General features: G+C 41.3%; 1 protein-coding gene across 1 annotated transcript in view; it reads left to right on the forward strand.

Annotated features, from left to right (window-relative positions):
• LOC124551194 (G-protein coupled receptor moody-like) overlaps window positions 1-23,759 on the forward strand; it is a 141,007-nt gene that overhangs the window by 90,632 nt on the left and 26,616 nt on the right. Inside the window, exons 7-8 of the mRNA XM_047126182.1 lie at window positions 10,814-10,955; window positions 12,953-13,127. Of these exons, the coding sequence (XP_046982138.1) occupies window positions 10,814-10,955; window positions 12,953-13,127 (317 nt within the window). The remainder of the gene's footprint in view (window positions 1-10,813; window positions 10,956-12,952; window positions 13,128-23,759) is intronic.

Genomic DNA, 23,759 nt, shown 5'->3' on the forward strand with positions numbered 1-23,759 from the left:
CAAAGAAGGCAGAACGTTTTGTACTATCGCGAAACAGAGGAGAGAGTGTCACTGAAATGATACAGGATTTGGAGTGAACATAACTAAAACAAAGACGTTTTTCGTTGCGGCAGAGTCCTCTTAAGAAATTTCAATCACCAATTTTCTCCTCCGAATGCGAAAATGTTTTGTTGGCGCCGACATACATAGCGAGAAACGATCATCATAATAAAATAAGGGAAATCAGAGTTCGCACGGAAAGGGGTAGGTGTTCGTTTCTCCCGCGGACTGTACGAGATTCGAATAAGAGAGAATTACGCTGATGGTGGTTCGATGAACCCTCTTCCAGGCATTTAAATGTGATTTGCAGAGTATTCATGTAGATGTAGAAATATCCTCTCGTTCCAAGAACTCCTCCATCCCCGCAGTGGCTGGTTCCCATCCATAAAAATGAAGTCACGGCCGAATGCAGCCCTGGAATGGCGCACTTGCGGAAGCAGTACAGTGTCACAGTAACATTGACCTGTCAGTGTACCGTGTTCAAAGACAGTACGCCCACGCAACTTTGTGCCTCCCCACCCCATAACACGTGGACCTCCGGAACGGTCATGTTCGGTAATGCTGGTCGTACTCTCACTGGCGGTCGGCGAAAACACAAAACGAACCCAGGACCATTACCAAACACTGCAGTTTTGGCGGTCCTGCTGTTACGGTGTGGGGAAGCACAATATTGTGTGGGCGTACTCACACGGTACACTCAGCGGTCAATGTTCCTCTGTTGCAGGAATGAAACCCCCATACCTGTCTTCTATCGCGTTGCAAGGCATGTTTGCCTGTGGCGATCTCACACGCTACTGAGAACCATGTCTTGGAGGCCATCATAAATGACGGTAACTAGGGTGTAATTATTGACTTTCAATAAAAGTGTCGTCCATGTTCGTCCCATTGCGTATTTCCTTCTGTTGCCTTCCGTACTATACTGTGGCAGTTCTGTCTATGTATGGTCCAAGTTTCATCGAGCTATGCCAACGTTACTGTCGTCCTAAAGTTTTGCACGCCAATGTATTTGTGTGATGTAGCGTTATGTTGTCGACGATAAATAAGACAGACAAAAAAAGTGTTTGTAAACTCTTGATATGTGGCGTTAGAAGTAATGTTGAAGATTAGATAAGAGGTAGGGCGGATAAGTAATGAAGAGGTACCGAATTTAGTGGGGAGAGGAGAAATTTGTGGCTCAGTTTGACTAAGGACAGAGTAACTTGGAGAGCCGTAGCGAAGAAATTGCGGCAGAAGACCACAACAATATTCACTGAAGCGCCAAAGAAACTGGTATAGGCAAGCGTAACCGAACAGGCAGAATATGGAACTGCGGTCGGAAACGCCTGTATAAGACAACAAGTGACTGGTGTGTAGTTGTTAGATCGGTTAGCGCAGCTCCAACGGCAGGTTATTAATTAAGGCATTTTGGTGTTATAGTCGGCGCACGAGCGATGGGACACAGCATATCCGAGGTAGCGACGTGGGGACTTTCCCGTACGACCATTTTACGAGTGTACCGTGAATGCCAGGACTCCGGTAAACATCAAATCTCCGACATCACTGCGGCCGGAAAAAGATTCTGCAACAACCGACGACGACCGAAGAGAATCGTTCAACGTGACAAAGGTGCAACCCTTCCGCAAATGGCTGCAGATTTCAATGCTGGGCCATCAAAAAGTGTCAGCGTGCGAACCATTCAACGAAACATCATCGTTATGGGCTTTCGGAACCGAAGACCCACTCGTGTGTCCTTGATGACTGCACGACACAAAGCTTTACACCTCGCCTGAGCCCGTCAACACTGACATTGGACTGTTGATGACAGCAGCAAACATGTTGAATTGTGTGACGAGTCTCGTTGCAAATTGTATCGAGCGCATGGACGTCATGAGTCCATGGACCGTGCAAGTCAGCAGGGGACTGTTCTAGCTGGTGGAGGCTCTGTAATGGCGCGGGGCGCGTGCAGTTGGGGTGACATGGCTCACCTGATGCGTCTAGGTACGACTTTGACAGGTGACACGTACGTAAGCTCAAACTGCATCCATTCATGTCCGTTGTGCATTCCGACGGACCAGCAATTCCAGCAGGACAATGCGACACCCCACATCTCCAGAATTGCTACACAGTGGCTCCAGTTTAAACACTTCCGCTGGCCACCGGACCTCCCAGACATGAATATACCTGGGATGCCTTGCAACGTGTTGTTGAGAAGGGATCTCTACCTCCTCGTACTCTTACGGATTTATGGACAGCCGTGTACTTCAGACATGTTGAGTCCATGCCACGTCGTGTTGCGGCACATTTGCGTGCTCGCGGGGGCCCTACACGATATTAGGCAGGTCTACCAGTTTCTTTGGCTCTTCAGTGTCCATAACGTATTGTTGATAACTTCCAGTCGAAACCTATCCTGGTCGATCATTACAAATGTTTCTGCAAGCGTTCTTTAATTCATAATTCGGTAGTTTTCAGAAGGCGTCAGATATTGTTTTAGTTGTAAAACGAATAAATCGTTGTCTTGGTCATGTAATACCAAAAATAAGAGGGCGATGAGTTCATTAAGATACCAAATTTGGTATGTCGGATATCCACAACTGAGACGCAAGATTAAGTAAATTAAAAAGATCGGTTTCAGTTGTACTAATGATTATTCAAACCAGACTTGGTTTAAATAAACTTTAGTACAACTGAGGCGGATCTCCTTAAATCAATCAATCAGTTCTCTAAGGACTGCCTTCAACTAGCTGAATGAATTTCAAGTTATTTCTGCGCATGCGACCACTTGATGGCGCAATATTTAGCCACAGCAGCAGGTTACCGTGACGGTAACGGTTTAGTGGACGTGAGTGTTTGTTACTGAATGATAAATAATGCCACACTGATCAACACCATCTGCAGTAGTAACTGAAACTCGGCAGTATTTTACGCTACTGATGCAAAAGAACTTTGTTACATTTGAAATCGTAGTGGAAAGCTGCTAATACGACGGGAAACTACTTACGAGAATTCCAATGTAGCCATACTTGGCTCCACCAGTGCATAAAAGTATCGATTCCTGTGCCACAGAAATTGTAGTAGTAGTTTGCAATTACTGGCTGCTAAATAGGTAGAGTTGGCACAGTCTTGCAAATATATCGCAACAAAAAATTTCGATTGTGTAATAAGCAGGATATCGAAATACTTTATCAAAATTACTGTCTACAGAATGAAGTTTGTTCACAAGACGTCTTGGTACATCCCCTTTGAATCTCTTTCACAGTTCAGACATTTCGAAATGGTGGGAACTGGAATGTAAATTCACATAGATTTATCAGTGTGTATTTGGTTGCTACAATATACAGTGACATGGGTTTTACATATGTCAAGTCAGCCTACATTTGACGCAAAAAAAGGGGTCACAATACAAGTACAGCTGAATTCAGTTGAAAATGGGGGGCCAGAGAGATAGCAGAGACAGTTTACCTAACTACTGATGCTGTTCGCACCAAACTGCAGATGTAAAAGCTTGCTTGCACTAAGCAGCACACGTGGATACCACACTCATATATGCAGAAGAGTATGTAAATGTGCAAACGAATTTCCTCAAAAGTGCACCCGTGCAGACAAATTTTTACAAAAGTGCACACATGCAAATGAATCCGCACAAAAGTGCAGCACTCAGCTCCAACACGCGCCTGAGAAGAATGGTCCGCCACCAGGTTTCGACGAAACGACGACGACAACAGGTGGTGGCGGATGCGGCAGCAGCAGCGGGGGCGGCGGGGGCCGGAGGCCTTCGGTGCGGGGGCGGGCCGCCTCCCGCGACGACTCTGGCGTTGCTGCTGTTCCCGGTACGTCTGTAGAAGACCCCCCACCCCAAACCCAGCAGAACTCTACGCGTTCCTACTGCGAGAGTGAATTCTGCAGCATGAGGCGCCAGTTACTCTTACAAGAATTAGAAAAGAAACTAGCGAAGCTCGATACATGTAGCGAAATATTAGAAAACCTTGCACGCTCTCACCAGCTTTGCATCCTGTAGCATTCATCACTATAGTTTAGGGTGACCAGATTTTCCACGTGAAAAAAGGGACATTTGCGAAAAAAAAGTGACACTAGAGGAAAAGAAAATATTCTGCATCACCTTCGTAAAATAAATAAAAACTAAACTTTGTACATATAAAAAAGCATGTATTTTAACAAGACACTTTAAAACATGCTTGTAACGGCACTGCATCAAGTAATAATTCATCGTTATTCCAAGAACTGATTATAGTTCAAAATACTGAGAAACTGATAGAATGATTTCTAACAAATGAACACTAATGTAGACGCCAAAAATCCGTCGACCGTTTAGCTATTGTATCAGGAACACTAGTACTAACTTTGTAATTATCAGAAGACCTAATATCTTACAAACACTTTGAATTGGCTAATAGCAGGTGTTAAAATGGTTTTTCTCGTCAGTCCAAAGGGAATTCAAATTCAGAATACCCTTTGCACAGCAGTATTTGTGCCTAGTACAGCAAGAGAAAAAGTCGCCAGCGTCTCTATACAAGAAGTATCTGTGCTTTTAAGTGTATGGAATGCATCACACCATCTCTTATCTGTCTCCAAATTAACTTTATCCCGTTCGGCAAGTTTCTTGGAACCAATGTTGTTCACGCATTCTATACCATCAAACAGTACATCTTCATCTATTTGAAATTTCAGACCACGAAACAGAATTTTCATTTTTTGAAATGGAGAAGTCAACTTTTTAGGAAAGTCACAACAGTGTCATGAAATAAATTGGTAATCGTTTTGTATTTTCACTGAGTGAAAATGCCTACCTTTTCCAAGTTAATTATGTAAATTTCTGTTACGGATTTTTTTTCTTTAAGTATCTGTAACTCCTCGGCTGATTCTGTATCTGAAATCGTGGTTCGTTCCAACTTTTGGATTGAATTTGAAAACATTTTCAATTGGGTTTGTATGAAATGAAGCCAAAAGAGTGACTGCGGGTTCTCAAAAAACTGTTTCAGTGATGCAGGACACTTATTCTGACATAGAAAATAAAAATTCAAAGGTTCATACATATCAGTAACTCTTGTAATTCCTGGCAACAATGACAGTCACCTAGTTCTAATATTACCTTACACACACACAGTGTAAATGTTAAAATATTTCAATATTTTATTCACTGTTTTTTTTTTTTTTTTTTTTCTATGTCACTAGTTTGAACTCCATTGTGTACCACATGGGTGGCGCAACCGACTCCTTCAATGTTCAGTTTGGAATAAATATTGTTTATTCCTGCACTCTTGTAGCCACCAAAGTTAGTATTACAGTGACTGCATAAAATACGACAATCATGTCAAATATATATTTTGTATTTTTAAAATATCCAGAATATAGCTAGCTTTTCTGCACCAATGTTCTGAAGACAGATTATTTTGCACTGAACGCCTTTGGTAGCAATGAAATTCCTAGGCAGAGACAGCACTAGCTTTAAGCCTTAAGCCTTCATGATTTGGTGGATCAACCATCGCAGACACTTATTTAGTATTCTTATTCTGACAACTTCATGCACTGCGTATGGCGACAAAACGTTCACTAAAATCGAATCGCATTCTGTCCTATAACTTGTGGATTTCTCCTCAAATAGGTCTCCAATGAGCAGACCCCACAGCCCATTGAATGGAAAGAATGGCTGTGTTCTACAAACCACGCCCCTCCTGCAGCGATACGTTTTTCTTCCTCTGTTTGTAGTTTATTCGTGCTTACAAAGGAAGTGATACTGTTAAAAGTTCTCGCAGAAACTGAGAACAGGTGCTTCTTTTTCTTTATGTGCTGCGATGTATCGACACATCCTCGATGTTCAATGGAAAAAAACTGAACAACACAATGTACCTTCTACCTTCGTTCTCGTGGTTTCCTTCAAGAAAGGGAGCTTTTGTTTCATGGTTTTCGAAAAACTATACTTTCTTTCCCGATGATAACGGACACGATTCAGTTTCACACACAGCAAAGAACAGTCAGTGGAAGCACTACAGCAAGCTTGCCAAACCCAGTGTTGAAACTGACGCCCACTTCTCATTGTTGTCTGCAACAGTCCGAAGACATCGTGTCGGTTGCAGATTTATGTCATCTGTGTAACTAAAAATACGATTGAACGTTGATAGCCCCAAACGTTCTTTAACGAAAACTTGTAATACCCGTCCGTGATTTCTTCAGTAGCAAATATCAATATGAACTGCGAAGCTCGTGCGTAACCATGACACCGAGCATGTCCACGGAAAAATCTTCTGTTTACAGCTCTTCTCATCCCGTGAGCAAAATATGCTTCTTTATTCCATCTTTGCGTTCAAGACAAAGCCAGACCCAAGAAAATGTTTTAAAAAATATGTCTATGACATTAAATTGACGTAAAAATAAATAAAAACACAAAACGAAACAAAAAGAGAGAGATAAGGTTACTGCTGATTACAAAAATCGGAACATCTGGCGTCCCGTTGAATATTTTCCTGTACAATGGGGCACGAAACGAAAAAAAAAGGACAGACCGGTTAAAAACGGTTCGTCTGGTCACCCTACTATAGTTGCCATCGCATCTTTTATTTTAGTGGCAAGTCGAGGTCAATGTCCATGAAGCTAGTACAGAGTGGAAGAAGGGATGCACATTAAGCTGAGATCTACCAAAGAGCAAGGAAACATTAAAATCACTAAAAACTAGAGACGGGCGATTTTGACAAATCACAGATGTTGATTTCGCCATCGACTTCTAAGGCTGATAATAATCGACCCTAAAAAAAAAAGAAATTAAATGACGAACTTCTAGACTGGCGTAATAGACAACGTGTAAATATATCTAATATCATACACATTCAACAATTAACATTACATATTCCACAATATTTTGGCTAGAGGCTGTAAAAATAACGTTTTTGTCAGATTTTCTCCATCCCGTATGTTGCGTCATTGACGAATAGCGTATCGTGCTTCAGAAAACAGTCGTTAGGGAGCTGAGGATGCGGCTACAAGACTAAAATATTTAGGTGTTCAGATAATAACCAAACTGGGATGGTAAATCCGTTCCTCTTCCAGTTCGCGAGTTATTCTTTTCTTCATTATAAAATAATGTTCACTCCATAAACCATATTTCGTTTCTCTATGTTCAAGTAATGTAGGACAGTAGTTTCGATAGCAGCAAGCAAGACTTTGATGGATTTGATCTCCTTCGAACATGCTAAAGCATCGTGAAAGTGTATTTTCTGGAATCTTGGTCCGAACAATGCTGATACGGTTAATGTTTTACCACGACAGCTTGATAGCAATTGCTTTTTCGTATCGGGTATGACTTTACTTTTCAGCTCCTCTCCAATGCTCTGTACTGGTTGCACACAATATATTTTTGTGATCAACATACTCATTATTTGGATTACTTTACTCTTTCCAAGTAAATTTTTAGGCAGAGTTCACGAGTAGCCACAGACACAAGTGGTTGTCAGCATGGTTGGTGCACTGACACGGTAATTAACGATATCATTAATACCGGGACACAGCTGCAAAAAAAGTCGTTCAATGATTTAGAACATTGAATTCCGTCTTATGGATACTTCTTGGGTTTAATTCTTTTCTTAGTTTAAACTACATTGCAGTACTTTTCGCAGCAGTGTAACCAACTAGTCCAGTTTGTTCACTATATTCTTTTGCTACCAAATTAAGCATGTGGGTAAAACATAACATATTATGGCTTCTTGCATTGACGTCTTTGAGATATTTCCAGAAAAAGATTCGTTAATATCATTTAAACATTTATAGTGATAGAAAAATACATTTTCTTAAAATTGGTGGTAGATGTTTTATTTTGTCTTTAACATCGATGTTTATACTGCCAACAATTGTTTCGTAAACGTCGCACGTCGTTTGTACAAACCATTCTCTCGAACACAAAGCTTCAAAAAGTCATTGTCATTAGCATCAAAACTGACTTTATTACAGAAGAAAACTGTAAAATATCTCTGATTCAATATAAAAACAGTAGTTTTTGTCATTTAAGAAGGGTAACTGAGTACAACATTTCTTTCATTTTAGTCTGTTATTCCAACACAACGATCGGTTTATCGCCTTCGATACGAAAGACTGCCGAAACAACAGCTTTCCGTATGAGAGCAGCAGAATTAATTTCTCATGCAGTATCTCTCCGCAGAAGCCTCATAGCAACTGAACAATGAAACAATGGCCCATCTGTAGCTCGCTCATTCCGGTCGGCGACTACAAGCATCTAGTCAGCGTGCAACGAGAGCAAATGCCGGCTGATACAATAAATTTCACCACTGAATTATTAAATGGAAAACAAAGTTTCATAGCTCAGAATCTGGATATAGAATACGTCCTGACCCATGCATTCTTCGCCAAATAACGAACTGAAGGTATTCATACCAGCTGTAGCAAGTTAGAGCACTCGTAGGAAATTAGGAGTAAAGTGCATCTTTCTGATGTTATTCCGAGCTGCATGATTCAAGCGATGATTTTGTTTTAAAACAAAAGCTTCATCACGACGACACGCAATGCTTCGTAGAGATGCATCTAGCTTTTAGTGACAGTCGCTACGTGTTGGCTTGAACGCTTGTCAGGCTCTCTGTAGACTCCATAGAGAACCATTTTTATGCTGTACTCGTATAGCCGCTGCTTCCAATTTTACGAAACAATGTAGCAAACGACGTCGCATAGCCGCTTTTAGTATCGCTGGAAACTAGAAGAGAGAGACATGGCGTACCATTATTAACAGCGAAAATGGACGTGTGGACTTTCACACAAGCAAAAACGAGCGAGATAGTTGCAGATGTGTGGTTAGGAGCGCCAATGTTGTTGTGATTGTGTGACCTCAGTATGAAATATTGTTCTAGTTTGTACAAATGTATTTGAAATACAAACTTTATAAAAAGAGTTGCCATTCATGTTGGCGTTTACAACATTAAACAAGAAGCACATCTTAACGTTCTGCAAAATTATGTCGATTTGGTAACGAACCGACTTTAGACTTATTACGCCATCATCAGGTACCAACTGAATATCACCAGTACAGATAAAATGACGTACGAATTACAAGGAAGATATAGAAATGTCGTGTAGTGTGTTTACACAGGGAAACATAACGGTTTTTGTTGCACAGAAATAGTTACATCAACTAAAAACGCAAACAAATCTTTCTTTAAGTAGAGAAACATTTAACAACAGGAACCAGTCAGTGGTTACAAAAACTAGTGCCTCATCTAATATATTTCAGATAATCTCGCAAAAAAGTCTCACACAACCATGTACCTGTATTACATAATATTAACTGCGCATCAATACTTTTGTCGAATAGTAAAGACAAACTGCAGCCCTTGACAGATGCAGGTACTGTGAAAAAGTGTATACAGGTCATTCAGGCATGTGACATTGGTGTAATATTCGACAATATTTATTATTTTACAAATCAGTTTTCTGCTGTTACGTAATCGTCAGGTACAGAAAACTTCAGTTGGTTCCAAACATGACAAAGGTTCATGTTTGGCTGAAATGAGAAGGATTATTTCAGTAATAAATGTGATGTATGATATTTAGATTAAATATGAGTGATACCCAGAAAGTAATGCGACGGATCTTTCTTCAACAATTCAGTATTGAACACTATGAGAATTCCACACATGAAATAATGGAGTTTTATCCACACACCCTATTTTTCCACGTTATCTCCATCCCGTTCTATGGCCTCCCTCCAGCACAAAACAAGCCCGTCAGTGCGGATAATGGGATCCACACTTCCTTCTGAAGACCTGAACCACCTTGACCAGCGACTAACTGTACTTCTATAGAGAGCAGATGCTCCAAAGACTTTGCACAAGCGTTTCTGCATACTGCCCACAGTATCTTTCTCTGCAGTGAGAAATTAAATGACTGCACATTGCTTGTAACGTACGTCACCTAGAGACACCGTTTTCAAACTGTTCTATAGTAACGCTATCTGTCGGAAACTTCGTGCGCTCACTCAGGAGACTTCAAATAATACACACGTAACATTCGCAGCATTGTTTTCAGCTGAGAAAAAAAAAGTGGTACATTACTTTATGGGCAACCCTCATATTAATGTTATTGCACTATTTTAAAATCTTTAATTTCACAGATGCGCATATTTATCTTCGTACCTCACGATGATGTAACAGCTGCAAACCGGTTTGTCAAATAATGAATGTTGTAGACTAGTGCAATAGTGTCGTGTGTTTTTCTGATTCCAAATGTTGTCATGATCTATCAAGAAACAATGGAAAATTCGGTTACATTGGAAGTTCACATTTCAGAAGAAGCTTCTCGCTTTGAGGAGGGCGTCGTTAGTGAAGAACCTGATATTCCTGCTGCCGGCATTGGAAGAGATGATTTCCAGAGACAGTTTCTGTAACAGGAATATACATCTACAGATGCTGTATGCAAACCAACATCTGATCAGTTAACAAGTTCATTTCAGTCGTAATGTATGGATGACATGTGTTTACAAAATGAGATTTTCACTCTGCAGCGAAGTGTGCGCTGATGTGAAACTTCCTGGCAGATTAAAACTGTATGCCGGACCGAGACACGAACTCAGGTCCTGAGTTCGAGTCGCGGTCCGGCACACACTTTTAATGTGCCAGGAAGTTTCGTGTGCTTACAACATTCAGTTCTCATATTTCGCAAGTATTCATTCGTAAATGTTGCAAATGTCTACATGCGATGGAAACAAATGAACGTCGAACTGTACGACTTTCGCCTGTTATCAGAGTATAGCGCTCTGCTGAATGTAGTGGTGTGATGCTTCTAGCAGCCAGGGCGCACGCCGTGCTGGAGAACGGCGCTGGAGCGGCGACGCGCTTGGAGGCTGGCTCCAGGCCACTGCTGCTGGACGTGCCGAGGACAGCCCACGAGCCCTCCTCCTCCTCTGGCATCGATGTCAGCAATGCGGGGTGAGTACACTGGTGAGAGGATTGGGGCAACAAGTTGGGGATGATTTGTTACCTAGTATACGACAGAACCAGTAAACCTTTGTTTCTTTAAAGAATTAGACTCGCATGTGTAAAACAGATTCAAGCAACTGAGTTACTGTGTTAAATATTTGACCTTAGATATTTAAGGGAGAAAAATTTCAGTCAGGTTGCAAGTGGCTAAGTGCTCTCATTCCAAAACGCTGTACGAGTAGAGTCCGGTTATTTGCGCACATATAAAAAACTTTCTAATTTTAATACAGTAGGGCAAGTATTAGACTTTTGCTTGTGAATGAGTATATTACAACAGCAGAGGTAAACAATGATTTTCCGTTTTTCATTATGACACCTGTTTTATATTGGTTTGCCTGAATCCAGAAATATTGCCATTTTGGTCTTATCACATTTAGTCTATCTAATTAAAATATCATTAAAATGCAATTGTCCACTTAATGAAACAGCAGTCCAAATATTTATTTAAAAGTAAACAGCCAGTTAGAAGCATTTAATTTTAAATTACTGCATCTTTGCAGGTACAAGTATGATTAGTTAGAACGTATCGATGGATACGTTATAATGGAGGAATTAGATACAGGTTATTGAACTAGTGCTGAGCAAGAGTATCTGAAAGAGTGTTCCAGTGCACTATTTTGTTTTGGTTTATTTGTTGGGCTGTAAGCGTGCGAAAGAGAAAGTGTTCGAACAGTCCTGATATATTGTGTTATTGTTATGATTGCCATTCAGAAATGGAACATAACCGCATATGTTAAAAGTGTTTATTTTGCTTAGTCTTTGAGGGAAACGAGAGGATCAGGGTAAATATCACGCGCCTCAGAGTGTGCAGCTTTTTTGTTGAGGAGCTATGAAAATGATCAAAGTGTAAAATAAGGCCCAGTGGTCACCAAAGAACCATCTGGATGACTGTTCATAGGGGAAAAAAAAGAAATGATGTATCCTGATTTGGAGTCTGCCACATAGTTCTGGTGTTCCTGTATCTGTCCCCCCTAAGAACCTTCAGATACTGCATTCTGAATTAAGTTCTGCATCTGATGAACTTACTTAAGATTCTGATGGGGAAGGTGTGCAAGACATGCCCCAACCCTTGTCATAACCTGACCTAAACAGTTTGGCCAGAGATCTAAATCCCCCAAAGGATGCTGCAAAACTCCTAGTTTCAAGGCTGAAAGAACAGCACTGTAGATTAGGAAGACTCTTTAGTACTTAGCTGACAATCCAAACCTCATTAACAAGTCCGATGCAGAGCACAAGAAAGATGACTAGAGGCCCCTTCATTGATTCAAATAAAATAAGTGTCATTATCTAATGACAACATTGTAGCGCCAGTCACAGTTGTTCAATGTGTCCGTCTCGAGGAGACATACGAGAATCTTGAGCTCCTACTCGAAAAAGCAATTTACAGTGAACATCAGCGGTGATTGGAAGCTTTTGTGTAGGCTATTAGGTCAACAACGAGGTCATACCAAGTACCTGTGTTAAATTTGTGAGTGGAGCAGCGGAGATAGAAAGAGCCCTTGAAAAGTAGGAGAAAGGCCCTGAAGAAATGCTCTGATTTTAGGATCCAACATCATAATGATGAAAAACTTAGTAGATACTCACCTGACCAACAAGTTTCCTCTGTTCTTAGAGGGAAAAGTCTGAGAACTACATTCCTATTACCTTTTCTCAAATGTGTTGTCTCTCTGTGAAATATTCTCTCTCCTCTGTCACAGCAGGGCGCATCTCAGATAAAACTCATTCTCTGTTCAGGAGGTCCGTCAGCAAAGCTCCTCACTCACCCCTCTCTCTTGCAGCAGACCCACTCCCTCTACAAGTGATAGTAGTAACATATCACTCGTGTGTTCAGGCATGTGATGACGCACATTATTGCGCAGATTCCAAACAAAATGACCCTCTTTCGAAGTACGTGTACCCTTCAGCATGCCTGTAATTGCGTCAGCTTGCCTAACTTGTGCCGGCAGGAGCCTGTGCGACGAGGACGACACCGCATCTGGGGGCGGGGCCGGGGTCGGCAGCCGCAGCGGGACGCCCACCTCCCTCAGCAGCCGAGGGGGCGGCAGGAGCTGCGGGGGCCGGCGGAGGCGGCGCTCCGGCAGGTCGCCGTCCGCCGTCGCGCTCAGCTCCGCACTCTGCCAGGTGAAGAGTCTCTCGGGTCCTACATCTACATCGACGCTGTAAAGTGTGTGGCAGGCACTGCTCGGTATCGCACCAGTTGTAATCAGTGTGACAAGTGCACTGTTTTCCATGTTCTCCTGACCCACTGTTAGTGCTGCCATTAGTGAGTAATTACTGCACCTTGACATTGAACAAGGGCAGTGGTCTCATTAGTGTGACTGGAACACGTACTAATACAGCTGTCGACAACTGTCCATCTCGGATGATGTGCTGTATTTTTCACACCAAAAAAATCCTCAAACCTGTCACAAATTTCATATTTCAAATGACATGACTTTCATTAATAACCGTGGGTGTGTGACATTGACAAATACTTTCTGGGAGTCAGGATATACTGCATCCAACTGATTACGTAGATCTGTGGTTGTCAGGATATGATTTCGGTTTTGCGTGAATAATGTTTTTGGCATGGCGGTGGTCATTCTGTAGGAGGTACCTCCCTATGTTTGAGCTCGGAGTGTATTTTAAAGTTCTACAACAGGTGGACGTCACTGATACTGGACTGTGGTTTTAGTTTTCTGGACGACTTCTGCTATACTCCTTGTAATTGGGTGTGACCTGTGTTTTCTTCCGATAAGTGGACCCACTTTCTTTTTTGAGGGTTATAATGTTTATTAGGGTTAAAAAGAGAACATTTTCTACATCATTTGAGTAACAAATCTTAACTTTTTTTTTTGCCATCTCATTTCACCAAAATCTGCACTGCCGACCTTAAGTGGTGGACGTGACTGAGCGCAAGTTTTATTTCGAAAGAATGAGTTTTATACTTCACTGGCTATGTGAGGAATGTTCCACAGATGATTTTCAACAACAAACCTAATGAAATACAAATGGCAGCGTAGTTTCAGCTCTCCGAGACTGCAGATGTGTGTGCAAGTTGCACTTGGGTGTCTACTGCTGACAAAGGCCTTAATGGCCGAAAACCATGATTGTGTGAATCTTTTTATTGTGCCTATCGGGGCTCAGCATCTCCGCTATATGGTGAGTAGCAGCTTTCCTTCTCTCGTATTGTTACATTCCATCCTGGATTTTTCATTGTTTGAAAAAATATCATCATCTTCACTTCATGCATTCGGCCTCTGTTTCACTCTTTTCTTTTTGTTTGTCCATCACTTCCATGGTCTTTATTGTCTTCTTCTCCAAACTGGCTTAAATTATCTTATCTAGAGACATAGTCCTTCAAGATGTTCATTCCAGTTTCTTCTACTTTCTTAAGGATGCTCAAGTCTTTCCTAATCTCGAAATCTGTCAGCTCTTGTGCACCAGTAACCTCATTTCTGTTGCTTGTGTGCGACTTTCTTCAAATTTACTTGTAACCCACGATTCATTTCAGTAAACAGGCATTAGCGCTGCCATTCTCTTGAAAAATTTCAGTCTTGTTTCTTTTCTCATTTTATTTTGTACACATCTGTTCATTGTATTATATGTATTCCCAAATTTTGCTAATTTATTCTCTATGACTCCACATATGAAATTTGTTATTAACAATCCAAACGAATTCAAAACTAATAGCAGTGTACATGGCTACAACACTAGGAGAAAGGATGATCTTCGCTACTCAAGGTTAAATCTAACTTTGGCTCAGAAGGGGGTAAATTATGCTGCCACAAAAGTCTTTGGTCACTTACCTAATAGCATAAAAAGTCTGACAGATAGCCATATAGCATTTAAAAGAATTTCTTAATGGCAACTCCTTCTACTCATTAGATGAATTTTTGGATATAGTAAGTGGGTAATTTCCCCAACCCCAACAAAAAACATAATATTTTTAATAAATATAAGTGTCACGTAATATTTTGTATGACGCCTTTTATTAACCTGACACGTTCCACACCATTACGAAGTGTTGTATTCATGATCTCTGGTACAAGTACTAATCTAATCTAACCTAATCTTAAGTTTCTTCTGGTACAGACCTCATATCCTTTGTTCACGTCATAGATTTCTACCCTCATATTTTCTTCTGCCAAGTTTTTGTCCTTTCTCCATTTTATGTATGCATCGATTTGAGATATCAGCAAGAAATGTTCAGAACATATGTCCCCTGTACACTATTGGCTCTAATACTTTGCCTTCTAATTTCTCATTGATGATAAATCTTTATAGACAGCTTCAAGCTGATCATGTATATTTATGGATATCTTTTGTGAAAGAATGTATTGGTTATCTTTAGTTTGTTAAAAGAAACAAAATCTGTAATGAATCTTCCACTGTCATAAATGACTGTGACTCCCCATCGTTCCCATGATCTCTATGATAGTATGGGGAATAAACCTATCAATATTGTTTGATGCTTATTGCCATACTTGTCCAAAACCAGTTGCAATTTGTCATAGAAATCTGTAGAATCCTCTTTCTTTCCCTTCATCAGGAGCATAAAATGCAACTATAATCCTTCCATTCATATAATTCTCTTTTCCTATCTTTTATGGATGTAAATTACAACCCTTTTGCTTGCCCTGTGTTGCTACTTTTTAAATATTTAACAAATTCTTCATTTTAAGACAGTGTTACAATTTGAATGTTGCATGAGTACCCAATGTTTTCATCTTCCCAAAATCTCTCCTTTCTTTGGCTGTGTTCCTGTATCCTTTATTCTGCCCATATTTTCCCTGTTTTCTTCCTTTCTTTTAATTCAGATTTCATATTCATAGTTTTGTTTCTGAATTTGCCTCTTTCATTTACCATTTACCTATTCATTCCTACCTCTTTTAGGTCTTATTCTATTTCTCGAAGTCAGTTCATTTTTTCAGTTGTTTACTTCATCGAAAAGCATCTCTTTTAGTCAGTTCTTGTTCATTCAACATACAGCCAGCAGCAAGTCGTACTCTTAGCTCACTTATTTGTTTCATAGTTTAATTCTAAATTTCTTTGCGTGTTTTGTGGTATTTACATAGTTTAATTCACAAATTTCTAGAGTTGTAGCTACCAATATAGTGTAAATTCGCTTAGTTGTCAGTCATTTGTTTGTTTTGAACGGCTTGTGAGATAAAAGAGAGGGAAAAAATTGTTAGGGACTGTCCCTGTTGTGTACGGATTCAGGGGGAATTGGCCACCGTCCGTAAACAGCTGGAAGCTGTGTTGGCCGTGTCGACAGGCTCCAGGCTGTTACCCTGGGCTGTGGTGACATTGGGACACCCGAGGCAAGAGCTTTGGAACCTTTAGCATCACTTGGGATCTCTGATGCCATTGCGCCCTCGGATGTCCCTGCCAGTCGGTGATTGGCAAACCGTGGTGGGGTCGCGAATCCCTGGGCGGAAGTTGTTGCTGGCCACAAGGCTGTACCCTTACGCCTCCGTAACAGGTTTGAGGTGCTGCCCACTGCTGAAAGTACTTCTGAGCCAGCAAGGGCGGCCTCACCTGTCGCGGCAGTGGCTGGTCTTCCTGAGAGGCCCGGACAAGTGCAGAGGGTGGGATTGCTTGTTATTGGGAGCCCCTTAGGGATACGGCAGCTAAGGACGGGAAAAAAGCCAATGTGCACTCCGCGTGCATACTGGGGGGAGTCATTGAAGGCGTGGAAAGGGTCCTTCCAGATGTCATGAAGGGTACAGGGTGCAGCCAACTGCGGGTGGTGGCTCATGTCGGCACTAATGACCTGTGTCACTATGGATCGGAAGGGATTCTCTCCGGCGGCTACCTGAGTTGGTGAAGACTGCCAGTCTTGCTAGCGAGATGAAGGCAGAGCTCACCATCTGCATCATCGTCGACAGGACCGATTGCGGAACTTTGGTACAGAGCCGAGTGGAGGGTCTGAATCAGAGGCTCAGACCGTTCTGTGACCGTGTAGGCTGCAGATTCCTCAACTTGCACCATAGAGTGGTGGGGTTTCGGGTTCCACTAAGTAGGTCAGGTGTCCACTACACACAGGAGGTGGCTACACGGGTAGCAAGGGTTGTGTGGTGTGGACTGGGCGGTTTTTTGGGTTAGACAGTCTCGGGAAAGATCAAAAAGGGCTTAAGTCTCCAAGCATACAGGGCAAAGAAACAGCGAGAATCCACCAAGCATCAGTCGGTATTATAGTTATAAATTGTTGTACCTGTGTTGGAAAAGTACCAGAGCTTCAAGCGCTGATAGGAAGCACTAAAGCTGTAATCGTTATAGGAACAGAAAGCTGGCTAAAGCCAGAGATAAATTCTGCCGAAATTTTTACGGAGGCGCAAACTGTGTTCAGAAAGGATAGATTAAATAAAGTAGGTGGTGCTGTGCTTGTGTAGTGAAGGTGAAATAGATAGTTCCTGCGAATTACTATGGGTAGAGGTTATAGTTAACAGCCATACCAAAATGAATGGCTCCTTCTACCAACCCTCGGACTCAGAACGGTTCAAAGAAAACTTTAATCTCATTACGAATAAGTACCACACTCATACAGTTATAATTAGTGGAGACTTCAATGTACCCTTGATTTGTTGGCAAAAATACATGTTCAAAGTCGGTGGTAGACAGAAAACATCTTCCGAAATTGTAGTAAATGCTTTCTCTGAGAATTACTTTGAACAATTAGACCTCTTAGCCACAAATAATCCTGATCTAATAAAGAGCATCATGATGGATACAGGGATTAGTGAACACCATATCAACCAAATATTTATTTAAAACAGCAGATAAAAATTCGCTTGATGCCTTCCTAAGAGAGAGTATCCATTCCTTCCAGGCTAATATGTAAGAGTAGACCAGATATGGCTCAAATTCAAAGACAGAGTAGCAACAGAAATAGATAGATTCATGCTACCTAAGTTAATAAGAGACAGGACTCATCCACCATGGTACACAAAACACTTCAGAAGCAACGAAAAAAGCATGCCAAATTCAGAAGAAATTTAGTGCGGACATCAATGCCAGATGCTTTTAACAGTTTCCACATTGAAACATTGTCTCAAAATATGGTAGAAAACCCAAAGAGATTCTAGTCGTGTGTAAAGTACACCAGTGGCAAACACAGTCACTGCACGATAGTGATGGAAATGTTACCAATGACGGTGCCACTAAATTCAGTTTTCCGTAATTCCTTCATGAAAGAATATGAAGTAAATATTCCAGAATTCTAAACCAGAACAGCTGTTAGCATGAGTGACATAAAAGTAGATATCTTATATATTGCGAAACAACTCAAATCACTTAAGAAAGGCAACCCTCCCGGTCCAGATGGTATACAAATCAGATTGCTTTCAGAGTATGCAGACACAATAGCGCCTTTCTTAGCAATCATATACAACCGGTCACTTGACAAAAGGTCTCTCCCTAAAGACTGGAAAGTAGCACAGGTCACACTAATATTCAAGAAAGGAAATAGTAGTAACCAATTGAATTACAGATCCATATCACTGACCTCAATTTGCAGTAGGATTTTGGAGCATATTTTTTTTATCTGTACTCGAACATTATGAATCACCTTGAAGAAAATGACTTATTGATGCGTAACCAACACGGATTCAGAAAATGTCATTCTTGTGCAACACAGCTAGCACTTCATTCCCAAGAAGTAATGAGTGATGTCGGCAAGGGATCCCAGATCGACTCCATATTCCTAGATTTCCAGAAGGCTTTTGATACCGTTCTTTACAAACGACGATTAATCACATTGCGTGCATATAGAGTATTGTCTCAGTTGTGTGACTGAATTCGTGATTTCCTCTCAGAGAGGTCACAGTTCGCAGTGATAGACGGTAAATCTTCGGGTAGAACAGAAGTGATATCTGGCTTTCTGCAAGGTAGTGTCATAGGCCATCTGCTGTTCCTGATTTACATATATGATCTACGTGATAATCTGAGCAGCCCCCTTAGATTGTTTGCAGATGATGCTGTAATTTACCGTCTTGTAAAATCATCAGATGATCAACTCCAGTTACAAAATGACGTAGAGAGAATTTCTGTACAGTGCGAAAAGTGGCAAGTGGCACTAAACAAAGAAAAGTGCGAGGTCATCCACATATGTACTAAAAGAAATCCGATAAATCTCACAAATCTAAGGGCTGTCAATTCGACTAAATACATAGGGATTACAATTACGAGCAACTTAAATTGGAAAGACCACATAGATAATATTGTGGGGAAGGCGAAACAAAGACTGCGCTTTGTTGGCAGAACACTTGGAAGATGCGACAAACCCACTAAAGAGACAGCCTACATTACACTTGTCCTTCCTCTACTGGAATATTGCTGCGCAGTATGGGATCCTTACTAGATAGGATTGATGGAGGACATCAAAAAAGTGCAAAGAAGGGCAGCTCGTTTCGTGTTATAGCGCAATAGGGGTGAGAGTGTCACTGATATGATACGTCAGTTGGGGTGGCAGTCACTGAAACGGAGGGGGTTTCTTTGTGGCGAGATCTATTTACGAAATTTCAGTCACCAGCTTTTTCTTCCGAAGGTGGAAATATTTTGTTGACAGCCACCTACGTAGGGAGAAATGATCATCATAATAAAATACGAGAAATCAGAGCTTGAATGGAAAGATTTAGGTGTTCCTTTCTCCCATGCATCATTCGAGAGTGGAATGGTATGAAAATAGTTCAATGAACCCTCTGCCAGGCACTTATGTGTGAATATCAGAGAACCATGTAGATGTAGATGTTCATTGTGTATTACTGTGCATTTTTTGATCAGGTTTGTGTGTTCGTATAATTTTTCGGTTGCTCTCTTAATCCCTATATCATAAACTTCCATGAGAATTTTAGGTTATATTTATTCTATCTCTGTGATATCTGATGCACAGTTTTGGTTATATCAGATGAGTAGAGTGTTTCTGGTAGTGCAGCTATTGGCAATAAATATTGAGTATTAATTGTATAAAAGTGATTGGTGGTATGGCCTTGTTCTGTTCATAACACCAACACAACAAAGAAAGGAATAAGCCCCTATCATTAAAAACATCACCATAACTGTTGATATATTCATGCAAAATTGTTTGTGGTTGCCAATGGAAACATTCTTGTATCTAGGCATCCACCTATTCATCTGAAGCAAATTGATGGGCATGAAGGAGGGTTTGGGATTCTATGGGGGATGTGTAAGGGTTTCCCAAGGTACTTGTAAAAACAGGCACGTGAGCTCAGGGAAAGTCATGGTAACCTTTTTCTTTGACTGCAAAGTCCCACTCCTGAATGCCTTCCTGGAATATGTGGACACCGTGCAAAAACCAAAGTGTAGCATCAAGTCCAAATGCCCAGGAATGTTGATGGACAGCATCGTTCTGTTGCAGGACAATGCACACCTGCATACTGCCACAGTTGTTTCACTGGGAACCCCTTCCACATCCCGATCACATCTCACGTAATTTTCATAGGCCTGAAGAAAGACGTTCATGGCCATGGATTTGCTTTGGATGAGGAGGTGCACGCCTGGGTACAATTATGGTTCTGTAGGCAACCCCAAACATTCTTCCATGGACCGACTTGTCTCACAGTGGGATGAATGTATTGAAAGCTATGGTGATAGCATTTGAAATAATACACAGTTTAGTTACTTTTTCCATCAGTCTCATTTAAATTTGACTGTACTTTATACAGGGTGTTTCAAAAATGACCGGTATATTTGAAACGGCAATAAAAACTAAACTAGCAGCGATAGAAATACACCGTTTGTTGCAATATGCTTGGGACAACAGTACATTTTCAGGCAGACAAACTTTCGAAATTACAGTAGTTACAATTTTCAACAACAGATGGCGCTGCGGTCTGGGAAACACTATAGTACGATATTTTCCACATATCCACCATGCGTAGCAATAATATGGCGTAGTCTCTGAATGAAATTACCCGAAACCATTGACAACGTGTCTGGCAGAATGGCTTCACATGCAGATGAGATGTACTGCTTCAGCTGTTCAATTGTTTCTGGATTCTGGCGGTACACCTGGTCTTTCAAGTGTCCCCACAGAAAGAAGTCACAGGGGTTCATGTCTGGCGAATAGGGAGGCCAATCCACGCCGCCTCCTGTATGTTTCGGATAGCCCAAAGCAATCACACGATCATCGAAATATTCATTCAGGAAATTAAAGACGTCGGCCGTGCGATGTGGCCGGGCACCATCATGCATAAACCACGAGGTGTTCGCAGTGTCGTCTAAGGCAGTTTGTACCGCCACAAATTCACGAAGAATGTCCAGATAGCGTGATGCAGTAATCGTTTCGGATCTGAAAAATGGGCCAATGATTCCTTTGGAAGAAATGGCGGCCCAGACCAGTACTTTTTGAGGATGCAGGGACGATGGGACTGCAACATGGGGCCTTTCAGTTCCCCATCTGCGCCAGTTCTGTTTATTGACGAAGCCGTCCAGGTAAAAATAAGCTTCGTCAGTAAACCAAATGCTGCCCACATGCATATCGCCGTCATCAATCCTGTGCACTATATCGTTAGCGAATGTCTCTCGTGCAGCAATGGTAGCGGCGCTGAGGGGTTGCCGCGTTTGAATTTTGTATGGATAGAGGTGTAAACTCTGGCGCATGAGACGATACGTGGACGTTGGCGTCATTTGGACCGCAGCTGCAACACGGCGAACGGAAACCCGAGGCCGCTGTTGGATCACCTGCTGCACTAGCTGCGCGTTGCCTTCTGTGGTTGCCGCACGCGGTCGCCCTACCTTTCCAGCACGTTCATCCGTCACGTTCCCAGTCCGTTGAAATTTTTCAAGCAGATCCTTTATTGTATCGCTTTTCGGTCACATTAAACCTCCGTTGAGAACGTCGTCTTGTTGCAACAACACTGTGTTCTAGGCGGTGGAATTCCAACACCAGAAAAATCCTTTGTTCTAAGGAATAAACCATGTTGTCTACAGCACACTTGCACGTTGTGAACAGCACACGCTTACAGCAGAAAGACGACGTACAGAATGGCGCACCCCACAGACTGCGTTGTCTTCTATATCTTTCACATCACTTGCAGCGCCATCTGTTGTTGAAAATTGTAACTACTGTAATTTCGAAAGTTTCTCTGCCTGAAAATGTACTGTTGTCCCAAGCATATTGCAACAAACGGTGTATTTCTATCGCTGCTCGTTTAGTTTTTATTGCCGTTTCAAATATACCGGACATTTTTGAAACACCCTGTACATTCCCAGATACACCACTTTTTAAGCAGGTGTTCACAGGTATCTTGCAGTTCAGCATCTCCTTGTTGCTGTCCCAATAGATGCCTGTGACCGTTCATCCTGCCCTTCTTTGATATATTCAATATCCCCCATTGGTTGTATCTGGTCTCGGTGACACACACTTGAGCAGTATTCTAGGACAGGAGCCTTGTAAGCAGTGTCCTACTAGACTGATTTCATGTTTCCAGCATTCTGCCAATGAAGCAAAGTCTGTCACCTGCTTAACATACGATAGCAGGTTGTCTTCTGAGACTGATCAGTCATCTGTGAATTAGAGGTCACTGACTGCCCTCTGCTGAGTCGACTAGCAAGTACCTCTACTTTTCAGGCTCACACACTCATATCTCGAGTGTATTATAGGGGGACAGGGCACAACCGCTGTGGTGGCCGGTGAATTGGCTGTCAGTAAGAGAGGATGGAATGGCCGGACACAGGCTGCGGATGTGAATGGTACATACCATAAATTTAACACCTACCTCTCTATAGTTGACTGACTCAGGGCATTTAATTCTCCCTCTATTGATGCAAAATCTGCACCATGGGAGGTTTCATCTTGTTCAGATACTGTCATTGTTGTTATTCTGTCAAAACATATGGAGCACAAAAAGTCGTCACATGAGAACACTAATCTCAACCTGAACAGTCTGGTTTTTTGTTTGTCTTATGTATCACTCTGCATATCCAGAAAAAACAGTCAGTACACTTCTCTCTCCTGTAGCCCCAGTCAGAAGACATTTCAAACAGTCCTTTTTACAAAACACACTGCAACTGTATCAACTGGCAAATTACTGACAAAAACACAGAACTCACTGGATGGTCTCAGATTTCTTAAGTCTCTTCAGTAAACAAATTAGCTCTGACCAACTACAATACAGAAACCTGTAATGAACAAAAAAAGACAGAGAAACTGACAATAAAGTGTAAGAAATATCTGCAACAAAGACAATATAAATAAGCATTGTAACAAGGAAATAACTTCAGTGAATGCATACACTACCTTTGAAAGTTAAATTAGACAGGTTTTTTTTATTTTTTATTTATTTATTTTTTTAAAGTAGAAGCTCTCCTTTACAGAGTCAACAGGCAACAGTAAAAGAGCGTTGACAGATATGTCCGAACAGAGGCTACCATTGTAATCATAAACCAATTATCTTTCAAATTTAAAAAAAAAAAAAAAAAAAAAAAAAAAAAGAAACTGTAAGAAAATATCTAGAACTGTTACAGAAATACAGCATTTTAAAATTTTTTCTGAAATTCGCATCTTCAAAATGGTGTTCGCAGTGTCATCTTTAGAGGCCTGTATCTTGGGGCGGGAATTTTTGTGGAGAAAACAGAAAACTACGTCTTTCTTAGTTACTCCTGAATTTTAACATACGCTAAATTCAATAACATACGAGACTGTGAGGGTAACCCCTCCTGACTAAAGCGATAACGGATTATGCCTATGGCAAACCGTCAGTAAAATGACCCTGGTTATAACAGCCCTTTATCCATGTTAGTTACAAGTTC

The sequence above is a fragment of the Schistocerca americana genome, chromosome 9 (assembly GCF_021461395.2).
Source record: "Schistocerca americana isolate TAMUIC-IGC-003095 chromosome 9, iqSchAmer2.1, whole genome shotgun sequence".
In the NCBI taxonomy this organism is placed as follows: domain Eukaryota; kingdom Metazoa; phylum Arthropoda; class Insecta; order Orthoptera; family Acrididae; genus Schistocerca; species Schistocerca americana.